Raw genomic sequence first — 27,068 nt, 5'->3', positions numbered from 1 at the left:
TTGTACACAACAAATACCAGACACAAGATAAATGGACTCTCTTTGTAAATAATCCAGATTCCATCATTATTCGGGTGCAAATTGCGATGCCAGATACAACAACTGTCCAATTCAGTGTAATTGGATGGTATAATTAGCAGACAAATGGACATTTCTGAACATCTTCCTGCACAGAAGTCAGACAGATGCTTGCTGAGACACTGTGAAGTGTGCCAGCAGGGACTCTCCATTAATGGAGGACGGAGAATATTAAAGACAGGCGCTCATGTGAAGCTGCACAGTCTCACACAGGACAGACTCCTCACCGAGAGATCTACGACTTCTTGATCCGTGATTAAGACCCTTAACTCCCTAACTTTACTTTGGTGGTGTAATGAGGCTGTTAAAGCCCCAGTGTGGAGACACTGGTAGGAGGACGGCTCCTAAGATGCTGTCTGTATGTTGTTGTTTAAAATATGCGCTCAAATGCAACACATCCATTTCCTGACTCTGCCTAAATGGAAATTAGAAATTAAGAGTTCCTTAATGGAGGATTATAAAAGTAGCCTTTGCTCGTAAGTCAATAAGTTTTTCTTTTAATCTGTACACAATGTAGTCTCTAAATACTCATTGTTATGGAAGAAAACTGCTGATCTCAATGAAGACAGAGAAAAACTGCGTTTAGTAATCTGGTGAATGGTTTGAATTCGTCTGTGACCTTCGTCTCAAAACACTCCACACAAAAAAGCTGACTTTTCACAAAGTGTGGAGATGAAAAAACCTTCATGATGTGGGAAATTAGCTGTCATTTATGTTGATGTGTAAAAAAAATTTTTTTATGAAGCTGCAGTAGAATGATGCAGGGCCACAGCGAGCAGCGTTTTGTTCTTTTTAGTGTATTATTTATTTATATTTTAAAAAAACGAACTTTGAATTTGAAGGATGGGCTGCTGTGGATAGATTGCCGAGACATTCCGACAGGTTAGGTGATGGTTAGGTGGAAGAGTTGTATATTTAATGTTAGCTTTTTGACCTAAATGTTGGTAGACAGTCAAAAGGAAAAAGCCACTTCTAGGACAAGAGCATTTTCCAAAGCTGAAGGTATAAACGAAAAGAAAGAAAAAAGGGATTTAAATATTTGAAAATTATGAGTCTGTTCCTTTCATGTAAATGGATTTGCCTTTTGCCTTATCCTGACATGTTACCAAGAAGCCTGGCGTGAGTCAAGTAGGGATGAAACATCTTTTCTCTGGAAGCTGGATGACCATACAACTGTAATGTTTTTCCAAATGTTCTGTTAGTCTGAGTTCTTAGCCCTCTGTGGCTGCATCGCCTTGAGTTCACCCTGCACGGCTCCTACAGCTACGACTGAATATATGAAGAAAAACTGAAAGTTGCCTGTGGGGTCTTTCCATCAGCTAGGCTGACCAACTGGGGCAGAATCTCAACTCAGGCACCGCAGGGTAAAGATTCATCTGAGGACGTTAGTGCCGGCTTTGTTAATATTCAGGGTTATGTCCTGCATTAACTGGGATGATCAGAGTTTCTGCTACAGGCCTTGAATATCTAAGAAATGCTAGATGCTGCTATTTTTAACCGCTTCAAAAAGCCGTAGTGACTCGTTCCAGGATGAGCCTCAGTTTGGAAACATTTTTCTGAAGATTGACTAAAGGTGACCAGGTCGTAATCAAACACTTGGGATGTTTGTGTCTATTCGATGAGCTATGATATCGTATTATATCTGCGGAGGGCAAACGTTTTATTTCGGGCCAACCCTCGGCCAAAATGAGGTTCAAAATATGACTGGCGGGCTGGTTCAGTTTTGGATGGTTGTAGATTGCTGGGTGAAATATTCTAAATAAAATATACAACAACAAACCTAAACTTTTAAAGACAATTTGGCACATCTGATGTCTGTCGCCATTTAGTGGCCTCAACAGAAATTACAGTCAACATAGTGCGTGAAATGGAATGATTAACAATAGTCTTTACCATACCTTGCACCAATGTTCGGCATTGACCGGATTAGAAATCCCCGTGAGAGATATCCAGCCCTTGGACAACGGAACAGAAATAAATCTGGCACAAAACCCAGCGCTCTCCTTGCCCCGGTCCAAGGGAATTTCTGAGTCACGACTAAAGCAACACTTTCTCTTCTTTTTGTTCACCTCCATTATTAAATTTCTCTGTCGGGAGGACAGATTGATACAGTGTTGGATGAACCTGTGATTGAACCACGGGATTAGTTTGACGAACATCAGTCACAGCCCTGGGATGACAGCCGGCCCTAATATGAGTTACATCACCTTTAGTGTTTGTACAGCCATTGAGAACTCTAACTGAATTGTGGGACGATCAACAACCTGCCGTACAGACTACTCAAAACTGGTCACCTGTGACCACTGGACAACCATCACAAGTTTCAGGTCTTCTTCTAATAATGCCACGTCTATATTGCGTTTACATTTAGAAGAAAATGCACTGTAACACACGACTCGGACATCAACTAGAATCAGACATTGTCACAGGTCAATCATTCAGTCTGGCAGTGTTGTCATGATTACCAACACCACCAGGTTCTGAAGCTGGTGTAGTAAAAATATTTACTGACATCGTCTCCATCTACTTGCAATCAAACCAGCAGTTTGTTTTTTCAAACTGCTTTTCATCAGTTTGCAACCAAATAGCTGCGTCCATTGCTTTTTATATAGTCTATTAGTTAGTAAAGTGATGTATTGTGCTTCACATTCGTAGGGAAATACGGAAAGAAAAGTTAAAGTCAACCTATAGCACGGTGCACAAGGAAAATCTATTTTTCATTTTGAAGACATGCTCAGCATTAGATCAATTTTCTGGGAGAGGAAAATGTTTGGAGAATTTAGATGTGCTGTCTCATGGTCTACATTAGTCTGCACAGCCGTTCTCCTACCAGCTAACAGTTATATATATATATATATATATATATACTGTATGTGTATATATATATATAAAACAAATGAAGTCCCTTGTTCGCCATCTTCCAGCGCCCATGCTGTACATCTGCCAGTAGAAAGTCCTTATTCTGCACATTTCTTAGAATTCTTCTTGGATCTCATAAACTGTCACCAGCAGCAGAATCTGTGGATTTTTCAAAGAAAGTGAGCGTAAAGGGACAGTGCTTTGCTGGGCCTGAAGGTACTATTGTATTTTTAGAGGGATTTCATGTCGAATTTGATGTCCTGCAGAAAAGTGACAAATGTGCTGATCCCTTTTTCCTCCGAGTTGTGACTATTAAAAGTTTAAAGGACCAGAGTTTTCGCTCGTGTTTGTTTTGAAACACTTTGTTTCCCACTCATGACCCAATCAGTATCATCTCACAGAAGTAATGAACTCTGATAATGAAGGGTAAATATAAACTAACCCACAATGGAATAGCTTAAAATTACAATAAATAATGAAAACTTTTAGAAATAATTTTTCTTTTCCCAAAACTGAAAGAAAATTAGAAAGGATCTGGATTTTAGTCCCTAGATGCAGCAAGGTTCTGACCTGATAACCCCCCCTCCCCTCCCCCACAACCCTCTATGGATTCTATATGGAAATACATTTTTGAAAGAGAGATAGTGTTTGCAGGAAGTCTTTCTAATCAACTTTAATTTTTGGCAGGCAAACTCTAACTATAAGGTTAAAAATCTGAACTCCAACCTGGCCAGATCTCAACTGCAGGTCCAATCCCAGTCTTTAGGAGTGACAGATAAAACAACCAAATCATTTTGAAAAAGTTTCCAGATCATCATTTTTCTTTTACCCTTCATTCACGTTCGTTGCTCCGTCTGAACTGTCGGATGATGCTGGCGTTCACAGTCAGGAGGAGGTGATGCTCCAAGTTTCCTACGACCACAGTCAACCAGAGTGTGGCTCAGTAACAGAGAGGTATGAGTGTGCAGCAGTAACCGGCCTGTTTATATGACTCATTGGAAATATTGGCTCAGTGGCTGCGGCTGTGCTGGAGACAGAGGTCCTTCCTGGGGCAGACTTGAGACCATCTCATTAATCTCTTGGGCCCTGGTCACCATCTCAATGGTCCAATAGTTTGATTAGTCTGCTATCATTGGGCCTTGGCAGGTTTCCCTCACTGTGTTTCCAGCAGGTCCTCTCACTGTTGGCTGAGGTCCAGTACACTGTGCTACTCTCTTTGACCTTTCACCACTGGGGCAGACATTTACAACTTTAATTTACCTGCACAGAGGTAACTGTTTTTCTACGAGGTGTTTTTTCCTTAAATAGTTAAAATGTTAATTTGTTGCTGGCTTGCTGGTTCTTTTTTAACCAGCTACTTCTGCTGGTGTGTTGGATAGTTGTAGTGTTTGGTAATGTCTGCGACTCCAAACCACATGGACAGAATGGAACTGCAGATTGTTTTAAGATGTTATTTTCCATGCTAAAGGTTTGAAGTGTGTCTTTGAAAATGCTCTGACTGCATCCTGGACAACCACGAGGACACCGTCCAATGAGGACCTATCTGCTAAAAACCCCAGATCTGTGTTGTGTTTGAAAAAACACGTGACCTCAAACCCACCCCGGCCTCACTGTAGCCGTGGAATTTGTCTTGTGTATCTGGAAGTCATTACGACTGAAAAATTGAAACCACAAATTGATGTTGAGAATTAATGGGCTGCACGGTGGCCACTGCTAAAATTAACTTTGATCTTTCACATTGAGCATCTGCGGCTGTGGCAACACTAACAGCGTAGACTGTAGACTCCCACACTGGGTTTACAACACCGCAGGTCAGGGTAACAACACTGAACCTACGCTAACATTTGTCACAGCTTTTTTTTTTCTTTCATTAAACTTGAAGACGCTTTAATTGCATCATCCTTCGGCTTTAAGAAGCAGTGGAATGAAGAGGAGAGCGTTTATGTGCGGTGACTGTTGAGACAGTGAGGATTTCAGCCGATAAACCAGAGTCTGCAGACGTCCGTCCTCAGGTTGAGCTTTAGAGCTTGTTGTTTTGTTTGATTGCCGGATGTCTGCTCTCATTTCTTTACCTGCCCGTCTTTCTTTGAGTGACGGTCTGTCTGCACTGTCACTCACACGGAGCAGCAGCAGCAGCAGCAGCAGCAGCAGCATTAGTGAGTGTGCCACATATTTTAATCCAACTCTGTCATTCTTTATTTTATTTTTTTACTTTTCTGACGCCTCAAGGTTTCAAATTTTAGAAGGATTTTTCTAAGCTACTATTTAACTTAACCTGGTGTTGTCAGTGATGGTGAGGTGGAGTGAACTTTGGACCCAAGGCAGTCATTCAGACTCACCGAAACACAGGCTAATCGTAAGATCGTGTAGCTATTAAACATCTCCCAAAAATACTCATCGTTTTTTTTTTTTTTTTTGGTTAGGCCCGTCGGTGTACTCTCCCTGCAGCTCCGTCTCAGCCCAAGCTGTCAGTCACTTGATTGACAGCTTCTGCTGAGCGGCTGCTAAATACAGCATTTATGAGTTCTATTATCTTATTAAATATGAAATCTATTTCAGAGGGATGATTGCAGCGGCGATGCAAAGTGGGTTTATTCGGCAAATGACACAGAAAAAGACCTGTGAAGAGAGCGTATTAACTGAGGACAAAATGGGAGGACTTGGAGTTAATAGAGTTGATGTGAGCGTGAGCTTTAAGGAGCCAGCACCTGCCAGCCAGCTGTGGTATTGCATGGAGAAATGCATATCTGTATGCCATCAAAAACAGGGCTCAGAAGATGTCTATATTTATTTACAGCATGAAACAGCAATGATATAAATGAATCCCACGGACAGATGCTGAGCTCAGATGCTCACTCTCAAATATCAGCCCCTGTCTGTATATTTATCCTCAGTGGAGTGAGACTGACCACACGGCTGTCGCACTGAAAAATATGTCCACATTACAGCTGCTAAGAACTGCCTGTATGAAACGAAGATTCATTGAGAGGATTTTTTTTTTAATGTAACCTTAAGAAAGAGCACATTTAGCTGTGGATCCTAGTAATTTTCTACTCTTATGAAAATTGCACTCGTTACAGACACGTCAGAGTGAACATGTAGTCGCAACAGGATGAAAAAAAAAATCCTCTTTTTTTTTGGTATTGTACCGAGTCACCTCTGATTGGTGGAGCTGTACTCGTCTGTGGCATTATATAAGTCAGGAGTCCTTTACCGTTTAGACCTTGAGGCCAAGGTGGCGAAGGTACAAAGGCCCATTAAATATTAGCACTGTATAGGTTTAATCAACCTAACGCATGGTTTGATTTGAATTCAGTAACAAACTGAGTCCATTTGATTGTCGGAATTGTACTTCCATTTGAACGTCTCCATACTCTTTGCTACAGCTAGCATAGAGAAAAAGACGGTCTTCTTTTCTGTATATTGGATCTTGTCCAAGAACTTGACTGACGTGGATAACATATCTCTCTTGTTTTTTCAGTAAAAAATTTTGTGGCCCTTCTAGTTGGCTCTGGCTGTCCAAGTTTAGGCCGTAGCCCTATGGTTAAGAATCACTCATATAAGTCACACCTTATTTACATTTATCTAAAAAAAAAACATTTTTGTTTTTCACATTTTTACCTACAGACTGTAAGGAAACACTTCATGATTTAGAGTAAGTTTTGTTCCATTATAAAATGCCTGTATTTGCAGTGACTGTTGGTAATGTCGCTTAGAAAACTATAGATTTTACCCAGTCATTAATGATGACATTTGCAGTATCCTGTAGATTTCCTGCTGTTAACCCTGTTCAACGTGAACACATTTAATTAGAAAACCCCTGAGTAAAACCTTCTGACCATCCATGAATGCCAAATTTGACGTAACATAAAAACATTTGGATTATTTTTCCTTCTCACCCAGTCGATCTTGTGTTCCTTATTTGCTTTAGAACTTGTTCTAAAGTGAAACTTCAAGGTTCTGATTGATTTACCTGGCATTTCAGAAAGTAATGCTGTGGTGGGGAAGCTCGAGCTGCGGGCAAAACACACAGTACTTTTACAGAAAAACATTTTACAATTTAGAAGAAGAAGAAAAAAACCGAGCTGCCCTTTCCCTTATCTTTACTGATGCCGGATGTAAAAGGATAAAGAGTAGAAAAGAGCACGGCAATCTTTGGCTGCGTTCACAGTGGAGCGGTGAGTGTGTGAATGAACGAGAGGAGAAAAGACACACTGAACTCAGATACTCACTGTACTCACCTGCATTCAAGTACTGCTGTATGTGGGTTAGGGGAATTAAAAGCTGCACGTTGTTGATGCTGCCATTGACTGCCTTTGTGTTGACAGCAGAGAGCTGAAGCTGCCGCTGCTGGGTATGTGGTTTGATCAACTCGATAGTAATCATTTTTTTTGTCTCCCGTTTCCTTCCCCAGTGAGACCGGATGCTACGAGGCAGTTAGCTTTAGATTCACGGTCAAATGGAGTTTAGCTCGCCAGGGGTTTGCACGCAAGTGGCTGGGGTCAGTCAGGGCAGGAAATAAGTATGTGAAGCTTTTGTTTGTGTGGGAGTGAGTTTCTTTTCAAGAAATAATTGTGAACATTTAATCCAGACCCAGTGCTGATGACCTTTAAAGGAACCCCTTAGCTATCTTTGTGCACGTATTAGCGTATTAGCGTAATCACAGCTCTGAAACACAGGGGGGGTATAAAGAACCACCCACTCTCGGACTTGGTGTGGTTTTCAATCCACTGCACTGAACAAATCAAATGTTTACTAAAACAGCGTTGAACCAGATACAGTAAGTGGTACAGTTAGCTGTTATTACCTCCTTAGTTGCATACATTTAAAAATAATATGCGAAAAACAATATTTAGTAAAAACATCAGAAAAGGAATTCCAGGGTCAAACTCAGCTTGGACATAAAACTTGCAGTACTTGTCCTAACGTTATAAAGTTGTCCTAGGGTTAGCCGCAGCATAGCATGACATGACTTGAATGAGTGCGATAACACAAAAAAAAAAAGACTTCATACTGGGCGTGTTCAGTTGGACGATGGTTTTATTTGTTCCTTTATTTTTATTTTTTTCAAGCACTAAGTAAAAGTGTGTAACAACTTATGTTGCAAAACAAGAAGCTAGAGCCACAGTTTCCACCAGCAGGAGTTATAGTTTAGCAACATGGTGAAAACATCTTAGCTCTCAGTAACAGTGAAGCCTCAACTATAAAACACAGACACTCAGCTGCACAACAGGAAGTCGATTGGAGCCAGTGGAGAGACTTTGATTGGACGTTGTTTCAAAAGTTGTTCATTAATGTTGCAGTGTAATATAAGGGCTACTCACTGCGCAGATAAAGTACTTTAAGAGTATAAAAATGTCAAATATATATAGTAACGAGTAGCTTTCTTGTGGTTTTTTTCCCCCAACACTAAATATATAAGTAAATATATAGTGCATATAGTGAGTTTAATACAGTAGCTCATCTTTCCAAAACAGTCATGTGTTAAATATTCTGTAAATATATAATGGCTGATTTGCAGCTTTAAACTTCAAAATTAATTTGAGGTTATAAATGTCTTAACTTGTCTTTAGTAAGATTAAGTCAGTAAAAATAAAAATCATCACCTTCATTGTCTTTGTGATCTGCCAAGGTGAACTTTAATCATACCCTTACTAAATGTCTAACTTTTAACACTTTATATATTAAGATAATAACAAAGCTGAATTATTTCTTGTCATTTATTGGCACATTATTCACTTTTTTTTAAACCTCATACAGTTTCCTACAGTCTGCTCTATCCACAAACAAGGTCAGCCTTTTTAAAATTTTAAAACTGCTTCCAGTCTTTTCTATAGAAGATGGAGTTCTCAAAGACAAATCCAAGCCTTCAGGGTCTCTCAACACTGACAAAAAAAACCCCATTTTGTTTTCTCTCCATATATTCACTTTCTATAGTGAATGTTTGGCAGTTCAACACTGGGCCACATGTAGAAGAAGACGGCTACAGTGTAGACCTGTGGTCCAGGAGTATCTGTGTGACCTGTGGTTCCCAATGTGGGGGGTGGGCCCCCCAAAGAGGTTTGAAGCTATTGCAGAGGATTGCAGCAAGTCAAAGATAAAGTTCAGTTGAGTTTTGAAGCAATAGCTGCGAGCGTGTGGACAACGGAGGGTTAGGAGACGGACAAAGGGGGCGCTGCAGAACAAGTTTGGAAACCGCTGCTGTAAAGGCATGTCATTCCACCGTGTGGCGATATTTGTTGTCCTTTTACTTCTAGTCAGTAAAACTGTGTGTACTCCTCAGTATTTTCTACACACATGGTCTAAATGATTCCCCCTTTGACTTAATTAGCAGATTAGTCAAAGTCCTAATACCTTCAGTCGCTAACAATAACAGATGTAGAAGTGAGTTAGCAGACGAGAGAGTTTTTCCTCCTAATTACATTTCTTGGACTTCTCACCTAATGTTTGCTGCTGTGATTCTCCTGCGTCCCACATGGTATTTTCAGTGGAGGTGAAGGAAAATTCAAAGTGGAGATGAAAATAAATTTCTAATTAAAATGTCTTATCGGCAGCATGAGCTGAGATTTCTCCTAGCCTCAACCCAGAGGAACTGGAAAGTGGAATAATTCATATTTTTCTTTTTCTTTTTTCTTTTCCCTCCTCACAGAATGAGAAACTGGAGACGTTCAACTCGAATTGCTTTTCTCCTCTGTCTGTGTTGTCCTCAAATAGAAGAGAAACCCCCCCCCCTACATTTCTTTACTTTGTTCCTGTGACAGCAAAGATGCTTTTGTCACCAAACCGCACGATTGAGAATGAAATGTCGTCTCTGTCTTTTAAAGTAAGAACAAAATTTATTCCACTCTAAATTGCAGTTGACAGGTACTGTAGCTCGGCCTTCAGGATAAATGCAGTTACGGGAAGCTTTTCTGTCCCTTTTTTACCGTTGGATTGTAAAAGATAAAATGTTTGCGTGGTTTTGTTCAGTAGAGACGTTTAATCAATTAAAAAAGGACAATCAATGAAACATTGACATTAAAAATAACACGTCTTAATGAAGTTATTTTATTTCCCATATTTAAAAAAAGTCTAATGACGTTTTTCAGACTTGGGGTTGTGACCCCACATGGGGTCAGGTGGAATTCAAATGGGGTCGTCTAAAATGACTGGCAAGTGATAATAAAAAAAAAAATACAGATCCAAATATATTTTCAGTTAATTTTTTATTCTTTTTAGAATTCTGATTAAATACACCACACACGCTTTGTGCACTAATCCGGCGACTTTGTATTTGCAAACACGGTTCACTCTGTTATCACAGATTAGAAAAAAACCAAGACAGAACATACAATTTCAGTAATTTCCATATAAACTCTTTCCATATTTACCTGGAAATTTATTTCCGGGGCGGTCAAAGCAGGATCGAGCAGAAACAATTCTCCTGCAGCAAAATACATTAAAACGTTTGTGTTTATATGTTCTGGCTGAAAGTCATACACTGTATGACAATATCCATTTATATCCCTGAGGCATGTGTCGTGAAATGGACTGCAGAAAAGGATCAAATTGTCAAAGTTGTCATATTGACATTTATGGTGTATTGATTGATTTCCTAATGTCAAGTCGTGCGTCGAGTAACATTCCAGCAAACATTTCAGTTGTAGCTGTTGGTGGCCTTTAAATGACACACTGAAGTTAATCATTCAGCTGTTTTGAATTATTCTCAGTACAGGGCTTCAGAAATTAAAAGCTCCTAATGGTCAATTGGACAGAAAGAAAAAAAAAATCCAGGTTCAATGAAATCGTACCATTTATTTTCCATCATATACTTGAGCCTTCAGGCAGTTCATCTACAAAGATTTATCGTTAAGGGCAAAATGGAAACTGTGGTGCATTCATTATATTTTTAATCACACTGTTATGTCATTGTTAATAAAGCGTGACATACAGCTTTGCCATATATTTATGTATTTTGTTCTTTACAATCTGTCCCAGTTAAGGACAACAAAGCAAAACCAGATGAGACAAAAGTTCAAGTCACAAACGTAAAGTTGACAAATACTCTGCAGACCTCCACATAATGTATACATATGTCCTACCTATATATAATTACATAATATGTGAACTAGTACTAAGATCACTGCACTTTTAATTTTATACCTGAATAAATGTAAACATATTTTTCTATGTTGAGACTTGCTTTGACAAGAATCCCCAAAGACGTTACGGCGTTAAAACAAATTTTGCACGCAAACTAGTAGGCTAGCAGAGCGGACGAATATGTTGCCACGTAACACCATATCTGGAAACTGTTTTTGTTTACAGTTGTACGCCATACATTGGATTGTTCAACTTTCACTATTTCTTTTGTTTGTGGTTTCTTTGCCCTTCGTTGTGGCTCCCAGGCATAAATCAGACTCTTGTGATGTTTTCGTGTCCTAGATTATGGTTGGTTCTAGGATTTCTACTCATATGTTAGAACTCAAATAAAATAGATACATTTTTTAAATTCTTAGTTTTAAGACAATTATTATTGTAGTTCACACTGAAGCGTAGCACATGTGCTGTGTCTGTTCACCATACTTTCTTATCTAAATCTGTAACAGTGCACCGTGTGTGTGTGACCAGGTCCATCCAGGCAGCAGAGTGGAGTTATTAATGCCTGGAGAGGCAGAAAGATGATTTCATTGTGTATTCAGGTGAAGGGATGGATTGCTTTCAGAGACAAGCAGGGGAGTGCTGGGGAGGAGAGCCTCCATAGAGAATAGATATACCTGTCTCCCGCTGATGCATCGGGCCACACTCCCAGCAATGCAAATCAAGCACCCACTCTCCACCTAAATGCCTCTGTATTACTCACCTACTCCCACCTGGATCTCCACCAGCCCAGATCTCCATCACCCTGCACTCAGTGGAGGCTTTGTCCGTGGACTGGAGGAGCTTTCAGGTGTGGGAGTTCTCTGCCACGCATGGTTCACTTCCAATTTGTTGACAATGGTATGACAAATATCCAAGTCAACACACAACAACTCCCAGGTGACTTGGTAGGTGCTGATGTTCATTATCCACTCTGACTGTCAGATAATGAAGGGCAAAGGGTCGGGAGTTGACATTAAAGCATCGGTTTCCTGTAGTTTCTCAGAGCCCATGTATCAGCCTTAAGTGTTTTTTTTCTTTATAAATAAGACAGTGCTTCAAAGTGTTTTGGTCTGTGTTCCGAAATTGGCAGCATTTTCACAGGGAATTTGATCTGTGTCAGACAACAAAGACCGGAGGATTTTATCTCCAGAGCCGTGCGGGGTCCCAGCTGTGTGAACTTATTACTCTTCTGATTTTTCCCGTTGTAGTTTTTTTTCCCCCTCTTGCCTTGTGAATGGATGTGGTCTTTCAATACATGATGCCATATCCTTATATTCCCTTATATCCTCTGCATGCTCCGCCCACCTTGCGGTGAAACATGCAGAGGTCGTTCCCTTGCGTGGTCCCTCGGGGAAACGTTCATGGCGTCGGCGTCTTCACGTAATTGTAGCTAAGCGTATGTTTCAGCCAGTGTCTACTCTGTGTTGTTACAGAAGACGACCCACTACTCACTGATGACCTCAAGTGTTTACATTATTAAGCTGGTGTTCATTTGAGCTAACAAAACCTAGCCCGACACTGAATACCAAGCGATCCAGAAGTCACTTACGAGTAAATCAATCCGCTGATCATGGTGCAGGTGTTATTGGCAGTATGGGCGGCGCCACCTTGTGACGTTAGAAAGCTGCTGAATGTGGAATGTTTGGAGACACATTTCCAGATTAGTGCACATCACAAAACATCTACTTAGTTCAAGTTTAAGTCAATTCGACATGATATCTCTGCCTCAAGGCAACGTGTGATTAAATAATTTAAATAACGTAAATTGAATAAGTCTCCTCTATACGATACAACGCCCCCTATGTTGAGTTCCCTTACTCCCAGTTTGGCTGTGTTTGACCTGTTCAGGTGGAAAGTTTTGGGAATAATAGGCTTAGTCCAGCGTCCTGATGTTTAAAACATATGCAAATAAAGGGGATAAGCAAAGACTTTGACGCTACTCTCTGTGCATAGCAGAGGCTCTAATTAGAGCGAAGGGCAGAGGATTATAACAAGTAAACAAATGAAAAATGCCAAATAGGCTGACATGTTGAACAAACTGCTGATAAAAACAGAGGAATTTGCATTTTGATGAAGTAAATCCACCCCCCCCAAAAAAAAAAACTTGGAAACATTTTTTGCCAATTGCCACAAATGCTGCGACAAAGTGAGATCGGAGGCAAACACCTTTTTACTGATTTAAAAGTTTTAAACAAAAATCACCTGAGAGCTGCTGAGTTCATTACTTTAAATTGACAGGTACAGATTGGGTCGTGATGGAATCACTCCAGGAATTTGATCGATTACTAGTTTTTTTTTTTTAAGAGGAAGTTGTAACATGAGGAATCGTCCCTAACTTCCATCATGTCCTGTTTCAAATTTAGTGCTGTCAAACATTTAAAATGTTGAATCTGATTAATCACAGGGTATGACAGTTATTCAGTTATTATGACTATTCATCATGTGTGTTTTCGTCTGATTAATCTTCACAAATAAATTAGAGCAATTAATGAATTTATTTTGATAGCCCTAATTCAATCTTTATTTCAGTTATTAAATAACAAATGTGTTGGTTAATTGGACCGGTTTCATTAATTGCTCTCACAAGTTACAAGTTTAATTCAGTCAACTGTTGCACTAGTTTTTTCTTTCCTGCAGATGCACTTGGCTGACAGGCACCGATAATCAGTGTTGAGGAATTCATTGGGTTTCCTTAACCTCATTAAGTGTGGCAGCTTGGAGCTTTTTCAGTCATTTCAGATGCTTCTTTATTTCTACCGTTTGGCATTCACACGGATAGAACATGATTATGTTGACTTTTTTTTACTTATATTTTAATTTTCTTTAATTTCCTGAAGGGAACTCCCAAGGGATTAATACTGTTCTATCCATCCATTTATCATTGAACATGACATTAAACATACAATAAGGGAAAAAAACATAGAATTGCATAACAAGAGTTTGATTTATGTAATTCAACAACGCATTAAAGGAAGCGAACAGTAAAATGTGTTTGATTCAGAGCCAAAGTCCTGGCCGTGTCTTGACTTTGCCCCAGTCATTGCTCTAAAATCCAGTGTAATTAATCAGATGAAAAATAGCTGCTAAGACTCTTCACACTCTCCGGTCCTCTCAGTGAGGCTCGGTGGAGGTGAGGCGTTCGTCATGATGGATGAGCCGGACTTCATCAGGGCGGGTTCTGTGGAGATGACACTCTCGGGCTGTTGCTGGCCTGCGATCCCAGTTTCCTAGTTCTGCTCAATGGCAATACTGTAAAAGGAGGAGTGTGCAGGCTTCATTTACCAAAGCAGCAGGCTATAATATAGTAGCAGCATTTGGATGTGTCAGGTCCCATATCTCTGGCAGTTCTATTAGAAATAGACCCGAGTGTGGGACAATTAACCCCTGGCCTCGGCAGCAGATCTGTGCTGTAACAGCCCAGCACGGGGCGATAAATCAAACCTAGAGGGAGAAACTCACACCGTCGCTCCTGCTGCTCGGCTCTTACCGTCGCCCCACGGCTTGAACTTACATGATGGTTAGATGTACATCAGCTTATCATATCATCAGTGGAGGTGAAAGTCAGATGTAATGGACTGGCTGTAGGGCACACACAGTGTGTTTGTGTCTCCTTAAATACAGCACCTGAAGGAGGTTCATCACCTTGGACCTCATCCACTCTCAGTGACGAGGAACGAACAAATATATGTTGGATATTTCACTGTGGCCGATGTGAGAAATGTTTAGGTTAACACTGCGTTAAAGTGTTGTGAAAAAGTCACATATATGTATATCTTTATACTACCTGTATATGTATATGTGTGTATATATGTATATCTGTAAATTTATACACATATATACATACATACAGTATATAAGCATATATGTTTATATATGTATATGTATGTATTTGTATATGTATATACATATATATATATATTTGCTCTATAATTTGCTGAAGTGTGCATGGGATCATGAATTTTTATGCATGTTAACACCTCCTTCTACTAAATGCTGGTCATTATGGAAGGAGAACATTTAGAAGAATATTCCCGACAGATTCCAAGGGCTGCTTCACACAGCTGCTTCCCTGTGCGTCCTCTGGAGGGTCAGTTATTTTCATATTCTGTCAGTGCTGTGGCACTAATCACACTTTAACCTGTTAATAACGGACAGTAATCTCAGACAATGAGAACTAAAATCCTGGCGCCACATTACCTGCAGCCTGTGATATCGTGACCATTTGTTTAATGGCAGATTAGAGAGAAGACGGAGCGGCAATAAAGCCCTAACCCACGCAGGTCACCTTCAGACTTAGTCGCTGCCTATTCCTGTCATTACTGTGTTGCATCTCGTGCTTTTCTGCTTCACTTATTACTGATTCAGACTCTGAAGACTGGGCTGTGCAGGTCCACTGCTCACTGCTGCACTGTCATCCCCACACTGATGGACTAATGTGAAATATGGCCACAGATGCAAAGAGCATTCACTGCAGCCCATTTCCTGGACCCCAGAGACAAGGAAGCCATAACTCTTAAATATTATTTTAATAATTAGTTTTTTTGGCTGCTGCAGTAACAGGTTGTGAGGTATTATGATGAGGTTAGATTCCCCAGGGTGTCTGCTCTTGCCAACTGTTAGAATTGTTTTTGCCTATTTTGTGAATGAGCTAAATTGTTGTAAAGTAGTACCCTGTTTTAGGCTATTTAGAGCAGTACAAATATTTTGTAATTTTATTTGGACAGAATCTGGTAAATATACATAAAAATAAATCATATAAATTCTGGCCAATAATTTTTTTTTAAATAAAGATTTTTGTAATGATCTGGTATATGTTTTTTTCTGATTTTACTATAAAAAATTAAGGTCAATATTGGTATAATTCAAATATTCAGTTTAATGTTATTGTTGGTCTGTAAACGTTGGTCTATTTTTATATATTTCTTTGTCAATTCATTGAATATTTTGCTCCAAATTGTCGCTAATGCTACATTCAAATCGGGTTGTTCCTGATGTGAATGTTGCATTATCATTACACATCCATATATTTTTTTACTAATATTTTCTTCTTTTCTTGATCTGTATCACCTTTGCCTTGAGCAACACCTATTTTATTTCCGTACTTCTTTCCGCTGCTCATCACTGATGATTTGACAGAATTTGTGCCTACATTAACACATTCCCTTTGGTGCAGTCGCTGCACAGGAATGATCCTCCTGATCTGGTCTTTAAAAGTGCGACATGGAGACGGTGACAGAATCACCGCCTGATTGTTGCTGACAGAGGGCAACGATACAGTTTCTGCATGTTGTCAAAGACTTGGTGTTGGTGGCTGAAGGTTGGAGTCCAGACCATTGTCTTTGGTCGCCCTGGGATGATGTACTGCTGTGTGGCTGAGCCAGTGCTTTAACCTCAGAGGGAAGAGAAGTGATTAGTGCGGTTGCATGCACGTTTAGTTGTGGTGGGCTGTGAAGATTGCTCTGCGGGGAGACATCTTTGATTTATAATTAATCTTTCTCCAGTTGTCCTGTATATAAAGACATCATTAAAAAATAAAGCCCACATGAAAACCAACGCTGCAGCAGTGCAATTAACTCAGACGAGAAAAAGATCTTGATTAATGACAACATTAATGTTTAATGTCAAATCTTTATATTTTAATTGTCAATTATAAATATAGTGATTTCACTAACGCTGTTATGAAAGTATCGTCACTGATGAGCATGTTGTCATTAGCCCAGGTGGCCGTCGTCCATAATTAGGATTCAACATAACACGGGAAGTCAAAAAGTTATAAGACAAATTAAAAATCTTTTTATTTATGAACATTAAAAATCTTTTTTCCTTCAAATCCTTCAGTTTCTCTTCGACTCTACATGTGCTGTTTTCTTTTGAAGAATCCCTTCTTTAAATTCCTTGTTTTCTTTTCTAGCTGCTGGCTGTACATTTGAAGAGGACTCAGACCCCAATCTGTGTGACTTCACCCAGGGGGAGGAGGACGACTTTGATTGGCTGTTGTTCCGAACGTACACGTCACCTTACGCCAGCTCCGACCTGCTGCGGGGTGAGTGGGCAATTTTTTTGTTTTTCTTCGTTTTTACTAACTTCCTCGATGGGCCCGTCTTTTGTAGAAATATTTAAACGTCATCTCGTTCTCGGCTCAAAGTAACAATGAGCAGAATAGAAGAAGAGGAGTTGTTTGTTTCCAGCTTCATTAGCGTTCATCTGGTTACTGAGTCATTAATGTCAAAGAGAATAAACTGACTAAGGCAGATCTCTCAAAACTGGTGACTGTGTATAAATCAGTGCCTACAGATGTCCAGTGTTCCTTATGCATCAGGTTTAATGAAGCGCTAACCCCAGATTTGTCTACTTCCTGCAAAGCCCAAGGATAATTTTATGTTAACCAGCCCCACAGGACTAATGGGAACCAGCATTTTCCTGCCATCATCCTCTCTACTGGTGGTTGCCAGAGGGAGATGGCATGCATAGTTTATGAGGCGCTCCTCCATCTCTGCATTAACAAATACCTACAGGGATCGGACAAAGAAAGGAGTGCTGTTTCAGCTTCCCAGCAGTGGTCTCTCCTCCGGATCTGTTCCACAGTGGAACCACGCAATATTTCTGAGGTGCCAACTGCACTTTTATCGATCAGTCACATTTTTTTTAATGAGGTAATAATTTAAATGATCCGGGGACTAAAACCTGCACAAAACTGTTCTAATAAGGTAATAATTTAAATGATCCAGGGACTAAAACCTGCACAAAACTGTTCTCTTCACCGGGGAAAGAGAGGAGGAAGTTCTGACGTTTTATAGCTGCAAAGTTTGGGGAAAAAACAAAACAAACAAAAAAAACATGAAAAGTTTGGGGAAAAAACAACACAGGAAAAACATGATTTCGTAGCAGAGGAGATGCTTCAGTACTAGATATAAAACCCAACACAAGCTGAAATGAACAGACATTAAAGCGCCCAGATAGGACACTGTTTAATGCTGTTGATCGTATAAAAAGCAATAATTGTGGGCCAATGGGGACGGTCCGTCCTCCTGAGACTGAAGTGATCTGTCTCCATGGGTCAAAAGAATCCTGCAGGGATTTGTGCTGTTGTTTTTAGATATTAATTTCCACCACCTTCGTGTCCACGGGCGTCCCTTAAAAATAGAATTCTGCATTTGACAAATCCCACACTTTTTTTACCCCCAAACACACAAACTGCAGCTCGTACACCTGCGTATCATCTACTTTCGAGTAACAAAATTCGCCCGTAGCCATGAGCCAGTTCTCGGCAGGCGATGCAATAATTAACAATTTTCCCTGTGGGTTTAATTAAAACCTGCTGCCGTAGCATTTATTGAAGCAATCCCAGGATTCAGTAGAGGAGTGTAGCACAGGTGGACTGAGGCAGGACAGGGTCTCAGCACAGGGGGAGACAGAATCACATGATCAGACTCTAAAAGAGATGAGTTGGGAAATTCTGCAGGCGGTTTCTCCAGAATGTATTAGTCCCTCCTCCTTCAGCTGCACATGAGCCGCAATATATAACTCACGTTCCTGCCTCTTTTGTGCTTCCGTCAAGTGCATCCTGACATTTCGCTGTATTATTTCATGTAAATCAGCCCACTGCAGCGACTGGCAGGCGAAATGTTTATTTTATTCCCCCCCTTTTTTTCTGTGGCTTAATTCCCCCCGTGTTCACTTTCAACCCTGTATCACAATGTGCAGCCAAGGTGGGGGATAACAAGACTTTATGAGATAAGGCTATTTACATCGGACCAGCATTAACTTTGTAGGGCTGAGAAATTGGTGCCGAGGGAAGATTAGTAAACACAGCTGAGATAGCAGCAGCTTGTGGTTCCCAGGAGAAATTAGAGCTCGCCGTTGTCATGAAATAGAAAATTGTCTTGGAAAAAAAAAAAAAACAACAAAAAAGAAAACGGAGGATGGAATGTGTTAAGAATGGGCCGTTTTTATCAGTGTCTCCTTTCATTCTTGAATTAGATTGGCGACGTCTGGTCACTATTGATCAACTCCCGCACTCTCGCTGTTTTAATGAACAAGTCAGGCTCGTGGGATGATGACCTTGTGAAGAGCAATCTGTCTGCATAACAAGTGTACTTTATTTTCTGAAAGTCTGGTTTATTAGCTTCAGAAGTTATGGCCGTGCAGCGAAGCCCATTATAGTGCATCAGAGCTGACTTGAGGGGAAAACATTAAACACAGTTAAAAATGACTTATTAACGACGTAAATTGCTCCTCAGATGTCAAACAAAAGGTGGAACAGATAAAACGTGGCGCTCAAGATATTTTTAAAGCCGAAGCAGAATTAGGATTAAAAACCAGGGAATGTAGTGTTTATGTCAGTCAGACAGAAGATAACAACCAACGGTAACGTCAGTGTCAACAGACTCAACAACGCGCGCAGACTTTACAAGCACCGATGACCAAGTAGCGGCGGTTCCAGCTGTGTCAGTAATGAGTCGCCATTTAAACCACAACAGTGACGTCTTGGTCAACAAGGGCACAGCAGCAATAACTCTCAGATTCTAAGAAATGAGGTTGTACCATAGTCTAAAATAATGGTTCCCAAAATAAGGGATGGGCCCCCTAAGAAGGTACAGTGCCATGTTTTTTATTTAATTTTCTTTTTAGGATTTTCTTTTTAATAGATAAGCACTGGGATGTTCTCTTTGGGAAAATTCACTGATTTGTAATTTCAGTTCTTTTTTAACGTACCATGACATTTGATGCTAACAGAGCACTGACATTTTCCGAAATGTAACTCTTATAGTTTTTGTTTTTTTTCTGTGCCTTTGGGTTTGTTGTAGCACTAAACTATAAAAACCATTGCTGTGAACATTGGACATTCCAAATATACAACACACAATAATGGTTTTATCCAAACTACTATCTTAATGCAGCTCAGACCGTTACAGAGCTGCTCCAGTGGGTTCTAAACAGTTTTTTACCAGTGTTGTGTTATGGCCTCCGTATACACAGATTTTTGGCATTTATAATCAGAAATTTCAAACTTCATCACATCATGTCAAATGTGGTAAAGAGTCAATGGACAAAGTGAGGCTGAACTATTTCATCAGGATCCTTACCTTTACCTTTGCTTCACCCATCATTTCAGCTTCTTTCTTTCTGTTGGTGCAAAACAGCAGTTTGCTGTCTGTCACTCTGACTAATCTTTCCTCATTACTTAAAACGTATGTAGATAATCAGGCATTATAGCAATTAAGGGCCTTGTAAATCTCTGGAGGTAGTTTGGCGAATATCGCCTAGATGTTTTAATGTTGGTAGGTAGTTATAGAATATTTTATTACCTCGTTCACTTGTCATTTTCAACGTAAAACCTCTTTAGAAAAATGGGAAAAGATCCAAATCCTTTGTGTCATTACCTGATATTCCCATTCCCGTTCTGTTCTGCAGCTTTATCACCGGCACCAGCTTCTCCTCGTATCTCCAGGGCCTCGTACCAAACATGGGGAAGTAACTTTTTTTTGGAAATTGCGGTTCACTTTCTGTTGTTTTGACTCAAACACTATTAAACTAAAGTTTGTGGTAGAACAGCACGGACCGGAAAACAAAAGAATAAACCAGGGGTTACAGACTGACTGGAGTGGAGGGACAAGTTTACGGAACTCCCAAAACGGTTACCAAACTCCTACAGGATCACAGCTTGGAGACACAGGGACAGATTTATTATTTGTTTTTTAAAAAAAATTCTTTCATTGCTTGCTATTTTTTAAAAACACTTTTAAAAACTTTTCACTTCTCACATTTGATCCTGAGACAAACGCCACATACTTTCTAAATAGACCAAAACCGGACCTGAGGTCTGACCAAGGTTAAGACGTACATGAAGCACGCCTTACTGCATTACCAGGGGGTCAGGGCCTGGTTAATGGACATGTGCTGTGGCAGCAGCTTTAATCAAATGACCTTAACAGAGTTAATTCATACAATAAAACACAGACGTCTCATCAGGATCTGTAGCTTCCTGCAGTTCCAGTTGACTGTGGAGGACGATGTCACGATTACTGATCCTTACTATCTGTAACCTTCACCCCTGCTTGGCCTCAGCAACACACGGCAGACCACTGTATGTGTGTGTGTGTGTGTGTGTGTGTCACTGATGGTGAACTCTGATCAGTCTGTGTCTATGAACAGATACAGCAGAGTGAAGAGAAAGACACGTCTGCTGTGAGAGAGGTGTTGGTTGTTGGTTTAAGTCTCTGTTTGACTACACCAGAGGTTCCCAAAGTGTGGGGCGCAGTGCTGTTCCTTGGGGCGGGGGGATGGAATGATTATATGTAACACAGCATATTGCTGAATCCTGTAAATGTTTAACAAGTGACCGGCAAGAAAACAGACTAGTTGAAGGAGGTGCAAAATGAATACCTGATCAAAATATTGCAAATTAAGATCTTATTTTTAATAACGGAAAGTTTTACTGAACCATAGAGGGGCCCAGAAAGTAGAGAAAGTTTGGGATCCACTGCACCTTCACTTTACCTCGTGGCACCACATTCCTGGACTGTACATCTGGTCCAGTCCATCATTCTACTGAAAAGGTTACCATCAATATAAAAGTTTAACATTTTCCCCCAAAGATTAATTTCTTTTTTGCAAATTTGCTTAAAACTGGTTGATGTAGAGAAGGTTCTAGAAAATTACATTTCTTAAAAGTGCAATTTAGGCCACTTTCACTGCAACAAACACACATACCGTTGTTACGTAACTCCTGCCATCGTTAGCAACACTTGCGATATCTGTTGTGGGCAAAACCAAACAAAACGAAAGGAAATTGAGTGTTGCAAATAAAGAAAAGTTCTTAAACTCTGAATTGAAAGAATTTGTAACCGTTTTACAGCAGCTGTCTCCTGAAAGACACACCACAAACACACTGCACCTGTGCACGACTCCTCACAGCTCCACAGGGAGCGGGGGCCCGGCTGAATGTAGTCAAAGTACGAACACTCCTCTTCCTGTCAGCTGGCCTCTCTCTGCCCTACTGGTGCATAGCAAGTAATTGTATGTGAATGCATGTGTGTGCACAAGACGTGTGTGTGGAGTCGTGTGTGTGTTCTGACTCTGGTAGGGAGCAGGAGAAAGACACGGCAACAGTGATGTAACCTTGTCGCTACTGGTTTACAGCCCCGTCGCCTCACTTTCCTCTGTGTTATTGGTCAAATTGAAAATACAGACAAAGGGAAGAGTGGAATAAATGCACAGACACACTTCATTAGGGAGGCATATGTGGAGATTTTAAAGGATCACTTTGGCGCTAATGCTATAGTCTCGGTCTCATTTCCTTCCAAACAAGAACTAAATGAATGTCAAAGGTCAAGACGACGACATACGGTACACTGTTGTTTAGAGTGCCCTTCATCCAGCAGTTCACACTTATTACCATGTGTGTTAATGAGTTCAACATATCGATGCTCAGCTATCACTTTAGAGAAGCTCAAAGACAGAAATTCTGTTTTATTTTTTCATATGGAGTGAAGCTGCTGTTGGAATAATTAGCAGCGCACGTTATTAGGGATTATGTCGTGATCAAACTTGGTTCTTTTACTACCATACGGTGTGTATGTGTGTGTACGTGTGTGTAGTGCGGAAGTTAATGTCATTTGAAAGAATCATGCCTTGTCCGCTGATAATTCACTTTTCACTATTCAACCACTTTTCCCGTAAAACGTATCCAATAAATGGAGCAAAATAAGGAATTACGAGGCTCATAAAATGAAGTTATTTGTAAAGGCAGGCAGCAGGAGCTCCAGCTCCTAAATCAGGTGCCATTAAGACTCTTTCTAATTTTGTCTGCAGTCTTTCATCATTCCCTTTTCCAAAGCCTCACAATGATACCATGAATTCATAGACTGAGAGTAAAAGTAGAGAGAGTTAACATTGACGTAGTATTTTTGTACCACTTCCAAACCAACACCTCGAACAACAACTGAATAACATCCATACAGAAAGACCATCAGGTAACATCGGGCATCAAACCTTTGTTTCTGTTAGGCCAGTCGTGGGCAAACTTTTCAACTTGCGGGCCACAATAGGACAAATGACATGTAAAATATGCCATCTATTGGGGAAATGCAGACATTGCAGGAAAAGACAAATCAATGACAAATTGGACAGGTTTGGCGGGCCGGATTAAAAAGCCAAATGGGCCGCATCTGGCCCCCGGGCCGTATTTTGCCCGTGCCTGCAATAGCACAAACCATTAGCACTGTGTGGCGTCAAACCACTCTGTGTAGTCTGACTTACAATGGGTGTCATGAAATGCCACTGTCATTCCAATAAGCAGCCTACTGTGATGTCTGGTACCTCAGAGTTAGTAGTGTTGTTCCAGTGAACCTGCCTGTATATGTAAATGACAAATACGGTCTGAGATTTGTCAAACATGAACATTACTCTGAGGTAGATTCGACGTTTGCGTCCTTTGTTAAACTCACTACACTTTCAGAGTTGCAGCTGCATGTGCTGTAGAGTAACTACCAGTGCGTCTCACCGTGTTTCCCAAGAAGGTAACCTGTCACTGGATGTGATGCACTGAGAAGTTTTTAACATTGACAGACTTTGACAGGTGTGTGTGACTCAGCCGCTCAACAACTCTAACGGTAGAATAACACACGTTTTTTATGAGAAATCCACTGGCATCTTTTTCATGTAATATAAATATATCTATCCTTAAGGTATTCAGACGTTAGAATTTGGATATATATATATAAATCTATATGTATGTATGTATATAGCTTTTTTTTAAGAATAAAATAACTGAAACCTAAAAATACCAGTAAATAAAGCATAAATAATTCTGGTGAATGCCTTTTATCGCCCTAATGGGAAAGCTTGTCTTCAAAGATAAAACTGTGTGATGATGAATAAAATTCAAACAAATAAGAAGCAGGCTAGTGTTTATTTAAAAAAAACAGATGATAATAAATATTTGGTTAGTGAAGAGGTGACAGCCGTTTAACAAAGACAACTCTGCTCTTATTCATCATTAGCTCTACTTAAAGATAAGTTAAGCTCTAACAGCAACATTTTTCTACCATTTAAGTTGCTTTACTTTTTGCTCTGTTCACAGTGACTTCAAACCTTTTCTACGGCTTTGGGTTCAACAACTGCCCTGGTGGAACAACATCCCTGTTGTAAATTTCAATTTAAACATGAGTCTGTGTATGAAGAGTCTATTTTTCACTAGACAAATCCCACAGTGTACAGCAAAACAAAATGAATGGGCCTGTTTAGTTGAACACATCATTGATATACTTGCAGGAATTGAAGAAAGACACACGCTAAGATCTTCTTCAACAGCTCTGAGTCGCTCTCTACAGCTCTGAGTTGCTCTCTTTTTCTTTATGTTTCTATACCCATCTGGTGCCACCTAGTGGAAGAGTACTTGATTGTTCTGCCTCTCATTGTCACACAGATGTCCGTTCATAATACTGAGTACATTTTTAGGTGTAATGCTGGCGATGATGATGTCGCCGTTAAAGCCCTTGATAGATCCCTCTAAGGTGGTGTTGTTCCTACCACGGTGTTTGGTTCCTGTCATCACTGTGAGAGCTCTACTTAGCGAGGACAAATGATGCTTTCAACAGGATAGTGTCTGGCTCCATGTCGCTGAAGTGTCTGAAAGATTTCATTTCAGTCGCACGTTCCACCATCTGATTTCGCTAATTAACACACCTATCGTCGGAGAAGGAGGAAGTAATTAGAGAAATCAGCAGCTGTAGCGTTTTTGACGGGAAAGAAAAACTGCAGCGGCGTTCATGGCCGTGGCGAGAACTGTGCTAAACGCCAGGAATTATTGCCAGAAACTCCTCGCAGAAGAGAACCGGTGAGTTAATCACTGATGTGTTGATGATATTATGTCATTATTTGGTTTCCTTTTCATGTCTCTCAGAAAGACTGTCACTACACAAAACCTTTTTAGCTATGGTAGATTCAGTGGCAGTGGTGGCCTGGTGGTTAACAAGGCGGACTTGTGTCTGGAAGGTCACAGGTTCGGTGAGTCGGGATGTGGACGTGTTTTGCGGAAGTCCTTCTGGAATCTGTTCTTTTTATAACCGGAAGGTCGCAGGTTTCGAATCCACTAGCCTCCAGGCTGCACTGAGCATGGCACCATCCCCACACACTGCCCCCTGGTGCTCAGTTTGAGCTTCCTCTTGGTCACTTAGGTGATGGGTTAAAGGTTACATTTCGTCGTGTGCAGTGGTGTGGCAATAAAGCACTTTCGCTTCATTGATTGGCCATTACCCATAGGGTAATAAAGAAGAAGAATAATGAAGGTGAATGACATGAGACACATTGGAGGATGGTTTTATAGTTTCTAGCTGAACATTTCAGACCGTCCACAGAATCGTCTCGGAGAGTTCATTAGCTACTTTTTTATATATTTTTTCACCCCCTCTCTTGCCGTCTCTTTTCCGACACAGAGAAATTGTGTCGCAGCCTTCCTTGGGTTGTAGTTTCCATCTAATTAGTGCTGCCTTAGAGGGACAGCTCGAGGGCTTTCATGTGTAAGTTTGCTGGTTTAACAATATAATTGAGATTCAGGAGGCGCAGCTGGGATCGAATCCAAATAGAGTTTCTCTGTGATTCACCTTAACTCAGGTGAGATGAAGTGGCTGGTCATTTAAAGGCATAATGATTCAGCTCATGAAAATGACCAAGTGGACGACAAGTGCACTGGTGCTGCAGCATCCTCACAACACACACACACACACACACACACACTGCTATGTTTAGATTTCCTAGCACATAATTGGTGTTTTTTTAATGACTATTTGCCATAGATTGATGGTGTTTTTTTTAATACAAAAGTTTTAGGAAAACTGAATGTTTGAATCATTTGTTAGTGTTGTTTTTTTCTCTCTCGTTCTCTGCTGGGGTAGAAATTTTGAAACCCAAAAAACCTCCTGTCTTTTAAACAAGTGTTTCCTTATGACAGACATTTTATTCTATTGCACATATATACAAGTCAGAAAGTTCTAAGCAAAGTTAAAAGAAATCTTTTATTTGTGAAAAATACTCAGGTATTTCTCCAGAAATCTTCCACTTACGTCTAAACTGCTTTGTACAATTCAGGGGGATTTCTTTTGATCACAATCTGGTAAACTTCCATGTTTGTTTCAGTTTTGGGAAAAGAAAAAAATGATGGAGCTAGATCTGAGATGTTACAAAGCTTCAATATTTTTACAGGTTTCCATTGAAGTCAGTGCTTTGTGACTAGAAAATGGTTTATTTTAAAGTTTTGAAATATAACACAACATAATCGCCAGTTAAATATGTCCAGCTTTAATTGTGTGCCAGGCTCCACAAGTTTGAAAAAAAAAATTAAAAAACAAGACAACTATTTTTTTGTATGTGCATGTGTAAATATTGAACTTTTGTCTACTGGGTTTTTAATATTTTAATATTTGAGTATTTCTTTTTTTTTTTACAGTCTTACAACTGCTGTGATCTAGACTCTGGATGAATCTTTTGTATTCGCCGCGTTCCTTCGCCCACACTTTTCTCTGTATCTCTGAGATTTCACAGATCACCAGCCATGCAAGTTGTTTAAAAACAAAACCCCCTTTTTCTCAAAATCTTCTTTATTTGCCACCCTGTAACAAATTTCTCAATACAGTTGAATTAGACATGCGAGACAAAAGAGAGGAACAGTGAAATATCTGGATTGACATCAGCAGGGAAAAAAAACAATTTTTGGGGTTTAATATTGAGATAGTAAAAATGTAACAAATGTTAAAAAAAACAAACAAAACATTTCATCCTCCTACTTTATATCTCTCTTGCTTATCTTCAGCTGCCCAAAGGTCAGTTTTGGTAAATTCTATTTTTTCTGTTCAAGAATTTAGTTTTTCCAACACAGTACGTGACACCACAGACTGAATATGGTAATTTTACTCCCCAAAAATGTAACAACAACAACAACACAGAATTGCCAAATTTCAAATTTGTGTATAACTTGTATAAGTATATGTAAAATTATATGAATTAAAAAA

The 27,068-nt window shown here is 40.0% G+C and overlaps 1 protein-coding gene across 10 annotated transcripts in view; it reads left to right on the top strand.

The window, feature by feature from the left end:
• The window catches only part of ptprub (protein tyrosine phosphatase receptor type Ub), a 160,031-nt gene that overhangs the window by 32,059 nt on the left and 100,904 nt on the right, over window positions 1–27,068 (top strand). For all 10 annotated transcript variants that reach the window (XR_003051617.1, XM_017037722.2, XM_025061881.1 and 7 more), the window contains exon 2: window positions 16,970–17,101. Coding sequence is in view for 9 of the 10 variants with exons in the window: in XM_017037722.2 (XP_016893211.1) it covers window positions 16,970–17,101 (132 nt within the window). In the remaining variant the exon portion in view is untranslated. The remainder of the gene's footprint in view (window positions 1–16,969; window positions 17,102–27,068) is intronic.

This window comes from Cynoglossus semilaevis, chromosome 13 (genome assembly GCF_000523025.1).
Source record: "Cynoglossus semilaevis isolate Cse_v1.0 chromosome 13, Cse_v1.0, whole genome shotgun sequence".
Lineage (NCBI taxonomy): Eukaryota > Metazoa > Chordata > Actinopteri > Pleuronectiformes > Cynoglossidae > Cynoglossus > Cynoglossus semilaevis.
This window is presented reverse-complemented; position numbering and strand designations above follow the sequence as displayed.